The sequence below is a fragment of the Oncorhynchus mykiss genome, chromosome 9 (genome assembly GCF_013265735.2).
Source record: "Oncorhynchus mykiss isolate Arlee chromosome 9, USDA_OmykA_1.1, whole genome shotgun sequence".
In the NCBI taxonomy this organism is placed as follows: Eukaryota; Metazoa; Chordata; class Actinopteri; order Salmoniformes; family Salmonidae; genus Oncorhynchus; species Oncorhynchus mykiss.
Window position 1 is genome coordinate 10,247,266 of NC_048573.1, and position 14,651 is coordinate 10,261,916.

Below are 14,651 nucleotides of genomic sequence, written 5' to 3' on the forward strand. Positions count from 1 at the left end.
CTTCTTCTGCCCGTCAGCTGTTTGACGACCACACCCCTTTAACCGATCAAATAAAGGCGAACTACACCACATAGTTGTTCACATACATTTTGTAATGGAAAATTACATAAAGAAACAAATTGTCCAAGCAGTGGGTAAAAAAGTACCCAGTTGTCATACTTGAGTAAAAGTAAAAGATACCTTAATATAAAATGACTCACGTGCAAGTGAAAGTCACCCAGTACAATACTACTTGAGTAAAAGTCTAAAAGTATTTGGTTTAAAATATATTTAAGTTCAAAAGTAAAATGGTATTGGTAAAATATACTTAAGTATCAAACGTAAAAGTATAAATAATTTCAGATTCCTTATATAAAGCAAACTAGATGGCATAATGTTATCGTATTTTTTTAAAAATATATACGCATAGCCATGCTCCAACACGGACTTAATTTACAAACGACGCATGTGTTTAGTGAGTCTGCCAGATCAGAGGCAATAGGGATGACCAGGGAAGTTATCTTGATAAGTGTGTGAATTAGGCTATTTTCTTGTCTTGCTAAGCATTCAAAATGTAACGAGTAAATTAGGGTGTCAGGAAAATATATATATATATAAAAAGTTAAGTACAGATACCCCACAAAAACGAATTAAGTAGTACTTTCTCGTATTTTTCCTCAAATAATTTACATCACTGAGTCCAAGTCAGTGTCTATCTTTTTTCTCCTTCCATATGGGTCGACTTTTCAGCAGCTCCATTTTCCCCATTACCTGAAATTGTCTGTATGCCAAATAAGGTAATCCTCCACATATTCTAGCCTAAACTAGTACATTCATTGATAGAGAGAAATAAAGAAAACATTCATATCCTGTCTCACTTATTACAAATATGCATTCTCAAAAATATTTCAGTTGATTTATTTTATCACTTTTTCTATTTCCATACACGTCCCATGAATTCACGCACAACTGTCCGTGTTGGTGACCATTCCATCTAGTGCAAAAAAGTTATAAAAAGTGATGTCATCAACTGTCAAGTTAGGTCAAGCAGCCTGTGTGCGCGCGATCATCTCATGTATAAGCAGTTGCCATTTCTCTGAGCGTGAAGCGTCTTCTGCCCAGCCGTCTGCTGTTTGACGACCACACCCCTTTAACCGATAACGTTGTCTACGCCCACACAAGCCTGGGTTTTCTACGCCTGCTATGATAGGTTAACACAAGCCTGGTCGTTCTACGGCTGCTACCATAGGTTAACACAAGCCTGGTCATTGTTCTACGCCTGCTACGATAGGTTAACAAGCCAAACGTTCACTGTACTGTCTGTCCATCGCTCTGACGCAACATAGCGCAGCAGGGAGAAACAAAAAAAATAGACATATACCAGTGTATGTCCCGAATGGAGCAGTGGTCTGAGGTGTCACTACAGACTCTGGTTCGATTCCAGGCTGTCCCATAGCGCGGCGCACAATTGGCCCAGCGTTGTCTGGGTTTGTCGGTCATTGTAAATAAGAAGTTGTTCTTCACGGACTTGCCTAGTTAAATAAAGGTTCAATAAAATAAAGAAAAATTCGTCCCAGCGCACTGTCAAGCATCGGTTGGTTACCGACATGCCCCCCTTAACGCATAAAAAGTCAATATTACACGCAGAATTATAAACCGTTTCATCAAATTGAACAAGCTCCAATACATGTTTTATATGAGCGGGTCTGTTTGGTAGGCAGTAGGTAGGGAATAAACAGTTCTGTTATTAAGGAATAGTGCGCTTTCACCCACCAAAAAGGGTTGCCATACAACAGGTAAAATGATTGATATTCCATAAAAACAATACCACAACATTTAAATACGATTTTTATAATGGTGTTATAACAAGAGTTGATATATAGGCCTAGTCTAATGTAGTTTTCTTCTATGCTATTTGTGTCGCTGTGGGTTTTTGCAGAGATGAGAAAAGTGGTTGTCCGCCTCTATATTGATGTTTACGGTAGTAGTGGTGCTGATGCGGGCGGGGAAGTGGAATGAGTCAGGTTCTGTGATGCTGCTGCTAGCGCTGCCATTTCATCAACAGCAACATTCATTTCATAACATTTTGCGGCCTTCAAAAACAGGAAACGGAAAAAAAAGAGAGTAGTGAAAAGAAAACGAACCCGTCGAATGTATCACATTCGAAACGAGTGCGGTTTTAGACAATAGTGTAGACTTGCGTCTACAAATAATAACCTTTTGTGGAGCGAAGCGTGCTGTGGATTCTTCTCTTAGACCTAGGCCGTTCGAGCCCGTTGTTATCGTTATAAACCGTAATAAAGACATTAGACCCGTCGTTGGATCTCTCCAGGGGAATTGTAAACTGTGGTTTATGTGTCGCTGTAAGACCTTTTTTCGGCGTTTGTTCTACGAAAGAGGAGACGAGCTTCTCGAAACGATGGAACCTGCAGCATTCGGGTTCTGAACGCCGCAACTAAACAACGTAAGATGAAACTATTCCACGTTCTCCTAGGCTATAGGCCTTTCTCGTAATTGTGACCCCATTAAAATACCTTTTACATTTCAGGATAACGATGAGAGAAATAAGAAAAGGTTTTGAATAAAGTGGATGAAGTTACACTGCTTGTGGTCTTGGAAGCCTGTTATGAGAGTGACAGATGTGATGTGGTAAAGTTCATCAAATCATCGTGTAGATTCTATTCTAGCCAGCTGTTCTCCATTCGATTGCCCATTAGCCTACTGACAGATCAGGTTGAACTATCCCTATAATAATAATAACAACAATCAATTGTCCTGCCACAAGGAAAAATGGAGGGGCCCATTCATTGACCTTGGTAGGTCTGGAAAAAAACATTTGATTCGAATCCAAAAGCACCTTATGTGAAATATAATTTTGACATTTTAGTCACTTAGCAGACTCCCTTATCCAGAGAGACTTACAGTAATGAGTGGAAACATTTTCATACTGGTCCCCTGTGGGAATCGAACCCACAACCCTGGCGTTGCAAGCGCCATGCGCTACCAAAAGAGCCACATCCACGGTACGCTCTACAATAGACATCGTTTTGTCCCCTATAGGTGACTGTAATAGGTTACAGTCAACTGTCCGTGTCAATGCTCCAGAGATCCTAGTTAAAGCCGATATCCGGGCTGAGTCAACAGCTATGGGGGTGGGTATTATGGTTATTCTCTAGGGGATCTGTGTGTCCACGCTAGGCAGAGTGTTTGCATATTAAGCGGACTGTGTAATCCCCCGGCCAAGCAGAGTGAGGTAGTGGCGGTGAGCTTTAGTTGGCACTAGAGGCAGTGTGATGGCTGGATAACCAGGCCTGTGCATAGAATGGAATACCATAATAAATTATTGCATTGTAGTGTTTTCAATAAGCATAATTCTATAGAACATGGAATAGAATATAGAATCAAATATGTAAGCTATATTACTTACTTGCCACTGGCTACAACTAGAATTAAATAACTTAATTTTTCTTAGAGGGAAATTCAACAGGGCTTTGTATATTCAGCAATAAAATAAATCCTTGATAACCTAAAATAAATCCTTGATAACCTAAAAATAAATCCTTGATAACCTAAAATACATCCTTGATAACCTAAAATACATCCTTGATAACCTAAAATACATCCTTGATAACCTAAAATAAATCCTTGATAACCTAAAACAGACTATCAAATAGGTGACATAGCCAAGTCAAGTGACTTGAAAGTAGGCCAACATAGGCTAGAAAATCAGATATCCTATAGTCACATGCTTGTAATTAAACATGTGGCTATAATAGGCATTATAAACTGGGTGGTTTGAGCCCTGAATTCTGATTGGCTGAAGGTCATGGTATATCAGACCGTATACCACGGGTATGCCAAAACATGTATTTTTACTTCTCTAATTATGTTGGTAACCAGTTTATAATAGGAATAAGGAATCTCGGGGGTTTGTGGCCAATATACCACGGCTAAGGGCTGTATCCAGGCACTCCACATTGCGTCGTGCAGAGGAAACATTCCTTAGCTGTGGTATATTGGCCATATACCACACCTCCTCGGGCCTTATTGCTTTATTGTAACACCGGGGGCCTAGATAAAAACCATGGCCATATCAAGATGAGGAGAAGTACAGCCTTTTAACTCATCACCAGGGCCGTCTCTAGCCTTCTGGGGACCCCAAGTGAACACTGTTGTTACGGGTTACCTGTCTGACTCTGGTTTTGTGCGTCCATTCGCCTGTGTCTCTCTCCACGTGCCCGATTTACCCAACAACAGAAGCTAGACAGTAGTCACCATGGAGGCGATATGGCTGTACCAGTTCCGACTCATCGTCATTGGGGACTCGACGGTGGGGAAATCCTGTTTGATCCGGCGGTTCACAGAGGGACGCTTCGCCCAGGTGAGCGACCCCACTGTCGGCGTAGATTTCTTCTCTCGCCTGGTGGAGATCGAGCCGGGGAAACGGATCAAGCTACAGATCTGGGATACTGCGGGACAGGAGCGGTTCAGGTATGGTGTGTGTGTGTGCGTGCGTGCGTGCGTGGGGGGGGGGGGGGGATCTAAGGATGGTGACAGGTATTTATCATCGAATATTAACCTCTTTCGGTAGTGATCTATCATAGCCTACCTTTCGAATGACAACGCGCTCTGCTGTGTCAAGGCTGCTTCCTGTCCAACAAGACTGAGGTCCACACCGAAGTCAGGTTGTGCCATTCCACTACTGATTAGGGTTATTGACGAGTCAATGATGCAAAGTACAAAGGGTATGTGGTTATTGGCCTATTTAAACATTTACAGGAACATCGGTAACACATTGGATATGCATGCCTAAATAGGCCTGATAGACATTTCTAAAACATACAAAACAAGTATATGAGGACCCTTTTTTAAATAAATAAAGATACATTTTTACATTTAAATAGGTAGCAGCCTTTGAACACACACACATGCGCGCGCTTCGTCAGCGTTCCATCTCTCCATCATTTCCTGCTCTATATCTGTGTCTTCTGATTCATTTCAACTGTTTCTAATGAATATTTTACCAGCCTCCTATCTTCAGTCTCTCTTTCTTGAAGTCCTCTTCTTCCACCTCCCCTTCCCTCTATCCACCCACACCTTGCCTGCCTGTCATATCCCTCCTCCCACTTCCTCTCCCCTTCCTGTCCTCCCTCCCTCCCGCCTCTCACATTTTCTCTTTCTCTCTTCTGCCAAACTTTCCCTCTCCCTCACTACCCACTCTCTCCCTCACTACCCACTCTCTCCCTCACACTACCCACTCTCCCCCTCACTACCCACTCTCCCCCTCACTACCCACTCTCCCCCTCACTACCCACTCTCCCCCTCACTACCCACTCTCCCCCTCACTACCCACTCTCTCCCTCACTACCCACTCTCTCCCTCACTACCCACTCTCTCCCTCACTACCCACTCTCTCCCTCACTACCCACTCTCCCCCTTTTTCTAACCTTTATATCTGTCTCCTAACACCTCTCTCACTCCCTCAAGCTCTTCTTTTAGTTCAGAACGACACTATTTGTCTTCGTGATGAGTGTGATGCAACAGTAAGACTCTTGATAACATCTCAGATGTTTCCTCAATGATGTGGATGTTTCTATCCTCCACTGTAATCTGCCATGTCATCCAGGTTCAGCTTAGTAGCCAATAGTCTATCTATATCTCATGTTCTCTCTCATCTCAACCCTCTCTCAGGTCCATCACAAGAGCCTACTATCGTAACTCAGTAGGCGGGCTCCTGCTGTTTGACATCACAAACCGTCGCTCCTTCCAGAACGTTCATGATTGGCTAGAGGAGGCCCGGAGTCACGTCCAACCACACAGCATCGTGTTCCTATTGGTCGGACACAAGTGTGACCTGGAGCCTCAGCGTCAGGTAGCCTATCAGAATGTGTGTGTTTGATTGAGCATTGGAAGAAAGAATCCTCACCCTAACAAAGGACACTATAAATGACGCCTGAAACACATTTCTATGAAATCAGACAATAAAATAGAATCTTTACCTTTAAAAAAAAAATCGGCAGGTGACTCGTCAGGAAGCTGAGAAACTCGCCGGCGCCTACGGGATGCGTTACGTAGAAACCTCGGCCCGCGACGCCATCAATGTGGAGCACGCCTTCACGGAGCTGACCAGGGACATCTTCCACCTGGTGAGGACATAACCTTCTTCAACCGGAGTCAAAAATCTAAATGGAGTCCCATTTTCAATGCTAACTCTTGGCTATTAAAGCAATGGGCTGGTCCCATAAACTGGTACCACATGGTACAAACCTACGCTTGTGAAAACATGAATCTCAAAGAAACTAAATTAAGTAATTAATATACAATTATTAGGTTATTGCTATTTTAACAAGTCATTTCAAAATAAATACCTGGTAAATACTAGGGCTGGGAATTGCCAGGGACCTCATGATACAATAGTATTACAATACTCACAATAGTATTACACTACTCACAATAGTATTACACTACTCACAATAGTATTACAATACTCACAATAGTATTACACTACTCACAATAGTATTACAATAGTATTACAATACTCACAATAGTATTACACTACTCACAATAGTATTACAATACTCACAATAGTATTACACTACTCACAATAGTATTACAATACTCACAATAGTATTACAATACTCACAATAGTATTACACTACTCACAATAGTATTACAATACTCACAATAGTATTACACTACTCACAATAGTATTACAATACTCACAATAGTATTACAATACTCACAATAGTATTACAATACTCACAATAGTATTACAATACTCACAATAGTATTACACTACTTAGGTGCCGATATGTTTTGTGATTCTCCCGATTCTATATGTATTGCTATTCGATACTGTGATTTTATTGTGATGATGATGTTCCAAACATATGGCTCACTATTTGTCTGCTGCAGAGAGAGAGAGAGAGCGAGAGAGCAGGAGAAAACAGTTTGAATCAGTCAGGGAAACAAATAGCATGTTGGCTCACTATTTAGAAAGAAGATGGAGAACAAGCTATAGGATTTGGAGCAGGTATAGCCAACTAGCGCTAGTTAACACAACCTACAGTAGCAATAAATAAATACTTGGAGAACAATATTGCGATATGTAACTATCGATTCCCCCCCCCCCCCCATCACTACTAATACTGTGCTGTAAAATAAAAGTGTTACCTTAGTTAATTAATCGAAAGCCTCTGCATGTGAATACGACGTCTTAACCTTGATATCTTGGCCCTAGGTGAGGAGCGGTGACATCACTATCCAGGAGGGTTGGGAAGGGGTGAAGAGCGGCTTCGTCCCCAACGTGGTCCACTCCTCCGAGGAGGTCACCAAGAGTGACCGGCGGTGCCTCTGCTGATCTGGATGGATCACTAGAGAGATCTCTGACTCAAGCCTGGTTTCACCTAGGTCCTCCTGGATCCATTTCAGCTCTAGTTTAGCAATTTCCCTCTGCTGATTTGCATCAGGATGGAGGGATCTTACCCACAACTACACTACATGGTCAAAAGTATGTGGACACATCAAATTAGTGGATTTAGCTATTTCAGCCACACCTGTTGATGACAGGTGTATAAAATCGAGCACACCGCCATGCAATCTCCATAGACAAACATTGGCAGTAGAATGGCCCGTACTGAACAGCTCAGTGACTTTCAATGTGGGACTATCATAGAATGCCACCTTTCCAACAAGTCAGTTTGTCAGATTTCTGCCCTGCAAGAGCTGCTCCAGTCAACTGTAAGTGCTGTTATTGTGAAGTGGAAACATCTAGGAGCAACAGCAGCCCAGCTGCGAAGTGGTAGGCCACACAAGCTCACAGGTTGTCGAGATCGGTGTGGAAGAACTTGACTGGCCTGCATAGAGCCCTGACTTCAACCCCATCAAACACCTTTGGGATGAATTGGAATGCCGAGTGCGAGCCAGGCCTAATCGCCCAAAATCAGTGCCCAACCTCACTCATGCTCGTGACTGAATGGAAGCAAGTCCCTGCAGCAATGTTCCAACATCTAGTGGAAAGCCTTCCAGGAAAAGTGGAGGCTGTTCTAGCATCAAAGGGCAAACCAACTCCATATTAATGCCCATGATTTTGGAATGAGATGTTTGACTAGCAGGTGTCCACAGACTTTTGGCCATGTAGTATAGATCCCTGGTTTCCCCATCTCCTTTCTTCCAATATGCAATCCCATAACACAATTTATACAGCCAGAAGGCATCACACACCATGGTTGGGCAAGGTTTAGCCAAAGCGACATTCTATTTGACTCAGTTTAAAGGAGACTAAGATGGAGGGGGCTCTCAGTCTCTCCCCCCCAAAGGAAGCTAAATCTAGTCTCAAAAACTCTGTGGTTCTCTACTTTTTTCCCCCACCCATCATCCAACGACCACTGTACAATCCCTATCCAACACCATAATGGACTTTATGGACCCTGTGTACAGGGATGTAAGGGAACGACTGTTTGACTGACAGTACAGGTGGACAAAGTGACTCCAGGGACGTATTCACTTCACATCAAACGGAGGAAATGGACAAAACAGGAAGGGACAACTTGAACCAATAAGAAACTAGTTGTTTTTTTAGCAAAGCATTTTTTTGTTGTGTGTTTTTTTTTCTTTCTTAATGGTGTCCACTAATGAATACGGCCCAGTAAAAGGTGGACTAAAGGGGATATTAGGCATCCCTGAGTACCGGTACATTACCGGTACATTACCTGAACATTACCTGTCCCCTTTGCAAGAATCCAAATCCCTGAGGAGGGTCAAACTGACAACAGAGGAGGACTATTTATTTTAGTACGTTTGAACAATGTCTCTGGAACTTGTCCTAGTGATCCTGGAATCTAGCGGAGGAACCCATGGTAACAGTGAGACAGCTAGGAGAACATACTCTAAAAACCCCATAACTACCTAGAATTCCACACCTGCGGACATCTAAATTACAGTTAACTCTATAGACACAAGTATGGCAACAGACATGTGCATTCAATATCTCAAACCAGTATAGAAATAAGGACACTCATTCCAAAAATAAAATCACATTTTGTTAATAACTAAGACGATGTAACAATAACCTTTTCTGGTTTGGTAACTGAAACATGAAATGGTTTGGGCACAATAGGTGGAGGGACAGAACTTGCTGTGTTATAACAAATGGTGTCCTACATTTTATTTTCAGTTGAAGAAGTTTTGTAGCCACTGTGTTCAAAGGTCAATTTCTTTCTCATCAGAAAAAACTATGATTCCTTCGTCTCTAGTGATGAGATTGAAATAAGATTTTAATAATCTGATAAGGTTATTTGTTTTGGATAGGGGAAGCACCCTTGCTTTCCTCTGAATGGGCGAGTGTATACTACTGATTCTGTAGGGCACCTTTTCATCTACTTGATTTGTGTAATAACTGCAAGGATGAACTGCCATCGTCCACCTTTTCCAAAGAGTGCTGCATTATCGTATGTCAATCTAACATTTCAGGGCCAGGGGAGCTGGGGTGACTGTGTACATCTATCATGTAGGATTACCCTTGACAAGGAGGAGTGGATGGTAAACGTTCTCAATCATCAAATCTGGGACCATTTTGCAGAGTCTTGACGAGGGACTTTTCGCTCCTTTACGACTTGGATCACGAATGGACTTCTTTGGGTTACTATGTGCTTTTCCCAGTTTTGTGGACATTCTGGTTCTAGAACAGAATCTTGGACATCATGATGTTCCACCCGTCGAATTAGAACAGAGTAGAATTCTATTCAGTGCTCTTAACTGAACGGTGTCTTCACCAATCTCCTCCAATGCTTATACCATATCAGAGTAGTCTGTCTAGACAGATGGATTGAGACTAGTATCAGAGTAGTCTGTCTAGACAGATGGGTTGAGACTAGTATCAGAGTAGTCTGTCTAGACAGATGGATTGAGACTAGTATCAGAGTAGTCTGTCTAGACAGATGGGTTGAGACTAGTATCAGAGTAGTCTGTCTAGACAGATGGGTTGAGACTAGTATCAGAGTAGTCTGTCTAGACAGATGGGTTGAGACTAGTATCAGAGGGTTTAAGGAGTTTAGATCAGTTGCTCCTCATCATCTAATAAGACACTATGTAAGTAAGGTCTCTAATCACAGATATAGGATCAGATTAACAGAGCCCCCAACACTAACCTTTACCAGTAGACTAAACAAACACATTGGATCCTGTATCGGTTCTTAGAGGCAACTTCTATCTACTGTGTCACAGTAACGTTCAGCAACGTTTTGGAAAGTTCAAGATAGAAATTTGCTCTGTGGCATATAGAACAATGTTCCACGTTTAGCTCTATTCATGGAAATTCTAACTACATCGTTCGACAACGTCGGCTACTGAACGTGGACAAGCAGTTACTTAGCCTGGTGAAACCAGACATAATGAAAGGAAACAAAAAGAGAAGTGCTGTGAAATCAGTTGGATACCAGGCTAGCTGTTGCTCATAAACAATATAACACGCAAGTAGACCATCAATGTACAGCATTACTAGGGTCGTATTCATTGGGCACCAAACGGAAGACAACAGACTGAAACAAGAAAGGAAACTACCCTCTCTGTTTTGCAACGTTGTGCCCTAATGAATGAGACCCAGGATGAATCTTTTCATTTTACTCGATGGCATCTTCTTCTCTTTGTCTCCAAGCTGTACAATACCATGTAACTAACTACTGTTCATTCAATTCAACATCTATGGAACTTTCTGGGCCACTACTATTCTATCAAAACAACTTGAAATGTACTAAAAAAAAAAATCAATAAAAAATGTGACTGGTAAAACACCAGTTTTGCCCCGTGTGTCTTACATTGTAGCAGCCGCGTGCGTGTGGGTAGTGACGTCATAATGGGTTACTCCTTGCAGTGCCAGAAATCAACCACTAGATGACAATACAAAGGCAAATAGGTGTCATTGTCAACCAGCTTGTCTGTGGGGGAGTCTAGTTATACCCAGACAAGAGGTGTTTTCTCTCCACTGATTAGAAAGGAACTTAAAAGAGGGGGGGAAAAAATATGCATGGAATGAGTTTGACACCCCAGCATTTAGAAAGGGAAAGGGGGGATACCTAGTCAGTTGTCCAACTGAATGCGTTCAACTGAAATGTGACTTTGCATTTAACCGAACCACTCAATCAGAGAGGTGCGGGGGTTTGCCTTAATCGACATCCATCCACGTCTTTGGCGCTCGGGGAACAGTGGGTCAACTGCCTCGCTCTGGGGTAGAATGGCAGATTTTTACCTTGTCAGTTCAGGGATTGACACTGGCCCAACACTCTGACCACAAGGCTACCTGCCGACAATGGAGAAATGAATAATTGCCAGAAGAAAAAAAACTAGGTTATTGAAGGAATTATCCAAACAGCTAGATCAGGTCAAACTCTAAAGCTCCCGATTTCATTCCTAGCGGTGAGTCCGGTGCTACTATCCTAATCCTATTCAGCCCTTTAGAGACATAGGCTTCAGTTCAGATCACATGGGTTAACCTCTCATAGGGAATAGTTCAACCTAAATACCCACATTTGTCAAGACATAAAACCTCAAAAGCCTGGTTCCTCTCTAGGTTTCTTCCTAGGTTCTGGCCTTTCTAGGGAGTTTATCCTAGCCACCGTGCTTCTACACCTGCATTGCTTGCTGTTTGGTGTTTTAGGCTGTGTTTCTGTACAGCACTTTGAGATATCAGCTGATGTAGGGTTATATAAATACATTTGATTGAAAAGTGATGCCAAGCATCCCAATCCTTTGGGATTGAGGCCTGTAGATTTCTCCTCTTTCATAAATCACAACAGATGGCGTGGAATTGTCATTGTAAATAAGAATTGGTTCTTAACTGAACTGCCTAGTTAAATAAAAAATGACAGATGTTGCTATCAGATAGTTTTTGACATGGGGGGGTGGGGGGGGCTCTCCTTTTACTACGTTAAGAGATCAGCCCCACTGTCTCTGAGTAACCATTTGATCTCAGTCACCTCACCATACAACACCGGTAGGCAACCCTGTCGTGCTCTAGATGACACGGTAGAATTAACTTGACAATGGAGACTGGAGTACTATTACTTTTGTCTTTATAATCTGAAGCATGGTAAGAATTAACACTGTTCACGCGGGCACACTTCAAACCGCGAGACAGCTCATTTACATATCCCCTTGACCGTCCACCTCAGGAGTGATACTGATTGGCTGTTAAACACAAGGGTGTTTCATTAAAAGGTGTATAGTTCCGTATATAACACAACTCTGTTCCTGGAGTGATGCAGATAGTGCAGGATTTTGTCCCAACTAGGCACCACACGGAGGTACTTCGTTAATTGATCAGTTCAGTGTTTAAAATCAACACGCGGTCTTCCAGGTCAGTTAAATATAAAACATGCCCTTGTCTACTGATGAAACTCTGGGTTTGTGGAGGAAGGGGAGGACCATCCTCAGTGAATTTCATAAAAACTAAAAATGGTAAAAAATGTTAAAAAAGTTATCCTTTTTAGATAAAACTATACTAAATATAAAACCACGTCACCAAATAATTAAAACACACTATTTTGCGAATAAAGTCAGACAGTACTCTGTAGGGAAGCACCATTGTGTAGCTGGAGGACAGCTAGTTTCCGTCCTCCTCTGGGTACATTGACTTCAATACAAAACCCAGGAGGCCCATGTTTCTCACCCCCATTCATAGACTGACACAGTTATTATGACAATTTGAGGACGTCTTCCAGCCAATCAGAGCTCTTGCAGCATGTCCACCCAATCAATGGATCAGAGAATTAATCTAGTACTGAAAACAAACTACAGCTAGCTATCACTGCAGTGCATAAAATATGTTGAGTAGTTGACTCAAAGACAATAGTTGAACAGTTTTGAACAAATTCATTTCTTTCAAAATGAAGCAAGAGCGAAATATAATTTTTTCACTTAGCTAGCAAATGTAGCTAGCTAGTTTAGCCTACTGAATCACCCTGCTCAAACAGAGCGATGCTATGTTAGCTAGCTGGCTATAACAGAGGGATGCTATGTTAGCTAGCTGGCTATAACAGAGGGATGCTATGTTAGCTAACTGGCTATAACAGAGGGATGCTATGTTAGCTAGCTGGCTATAACAGAGGGATGCTATGTTAGCTAGCTGGCTAGGACTTTCCAACACAACACTGGAACTCTTTCAAGTCATGGTAAGCTTTTGGTTTTACTAATTTATTGCCACCGGGGCCCGTCGGTGTAACTGCTTACTGACTGTACACTGTAACATTACTGCATGAAGCGGGTTTACTAACGCGGTGCTTCTAGTAGCTATACGGACTATGACGTTACTTTAGCTAATATGGTGACGACATAGGCTGTGTGTAAGTTAGTGGTTTGGCTTGGAAAGGTTTTTTCGCCTGGTCACATACAGCTGATGTGTTGTGTTTTTAACAGAATTGCATTTTATTTGTTCCCATTGACGTGCTATTCATCCGCTGCCAACACATCTGTACACGATTCCTGGAAGTTGAAAATGTCCCAGTTCTTCCATGGTCTGCATACGCACCAGACATTTCATCCATTGAGCATGTTTGGGATGCTCTGGATCGACATGCATGACAGCGTGTTCCAGTTCCCGCCATTATCCAGCAACTTCGCACAGCCATTGAAGATGAGTGGGACAACATTCTACAGATCACAATCAACAGCCTGGTCAACTCTATGGGAAGGACATGTGACGCATGACGCACATAGTGGTCACACCAGATACTGACTGGTTTTCTGAACCACACCCCTAACTTAAGGTATTTGTGACCATTAGATGCATATCTGTAATCCCAGTCATGTGAAATCCATTGATTAGGGCCTAATTAATTTAAATTGACCTATTGCCTTATATGAACTGGTTAAAATTGCTTCATGTTGCGCTAATATTTTTGTTCAGTGTAGATGTCTCTCTCTTGGTGTCTACCAATATATAAAACTTTTGTGCGTTTGACAGCAGCTCTGAAGCATTGCGCTGTTTATCAACTCTTGAGATTAGGCTGGTGTAACCAATGTGAAATGGCTAGCTAGTTAGCGGGGTGCGCGCTAATAGCGTTTCAAATGTAGACGTCACTCGCTCTGAGACTTGGAGTAGTTGTTCCCCTTGCTCTGCATGGGTAACGCTGGTTCGAGGGTGGCTGTTGTCGATGTGTTCCTGGTTCGAGGTAGGAGCGAGGAGAGGGACGGAAGCTATACTGTTACACTGGCAATACTAAAATGCCTAAAGACCAATAGTCAAAGGTTAATGAAATACAAATGGTATAGAGAGAAATAGTCCTATAATAACTACAACCTAAAACTTCTTACCTTGGAATATTGAAGACTCATGTTAAAAGGAACCACCAGCTTTCATATGTTCTCGTGTTTTGAGCAAGGAACTTAAACGTTAGCTTTCTTACATGGCACATATTGCACTTTTACTTTCTTCTCCAACACTTAGTTTTTTCATTATTTAAACCAAACTGAACATGTTTCATTATTTATTAGAGGCTAAATTGATTTTGATGTATTATATTAAGTTAAAATAAGTGTTCATTCAGTATTGTTGTAATTGTCATTATTACAAATACATAAAAAAAAAATGTAAATAAAATATTAAAAAAGAAATAGGCCTATTAATCGGTATCGGCTTTTTTTGGTCCTCCAATAATCGGTACCGGCGTTGGAAAACC

At 41.9% G+C, this 14,651-nt stretch overlaps 1 protein-coding gene across 1 annotated transcript; it reads left to right on the top strand.

The window, feature by feature from the left end:
* The first annotated feature begins 1,979 nt into the window (after window positions 1-1,979).
* LOC110531435 (ras-related protein Rab-39B) lies at window positions 1,980-7,607 on the top strand. Its single transcript, XM_021614634.2, has 5 exons — window positions 1,980-2,443; window positions 4,237-4,470; window positions 5,671-5,851; window positions 6,000-6,125; window positions 7,220-7,607. The coding sequence occupies exons 2-5, from the start codon at window positions 4,256-4,258 to the stop codon at window positions 7,337-7,339; spliced, it is 642 nt and encodes a 213-aa protein (XP_021470309.1). The 5' UTR covers window positions 1,980-2,443; window positions 4,237-4,255; the 3' UTR covers window positions 7,340-7,607.
* Window positions 7,608-14,651: the final 7,044 nt, after the last annotated feature.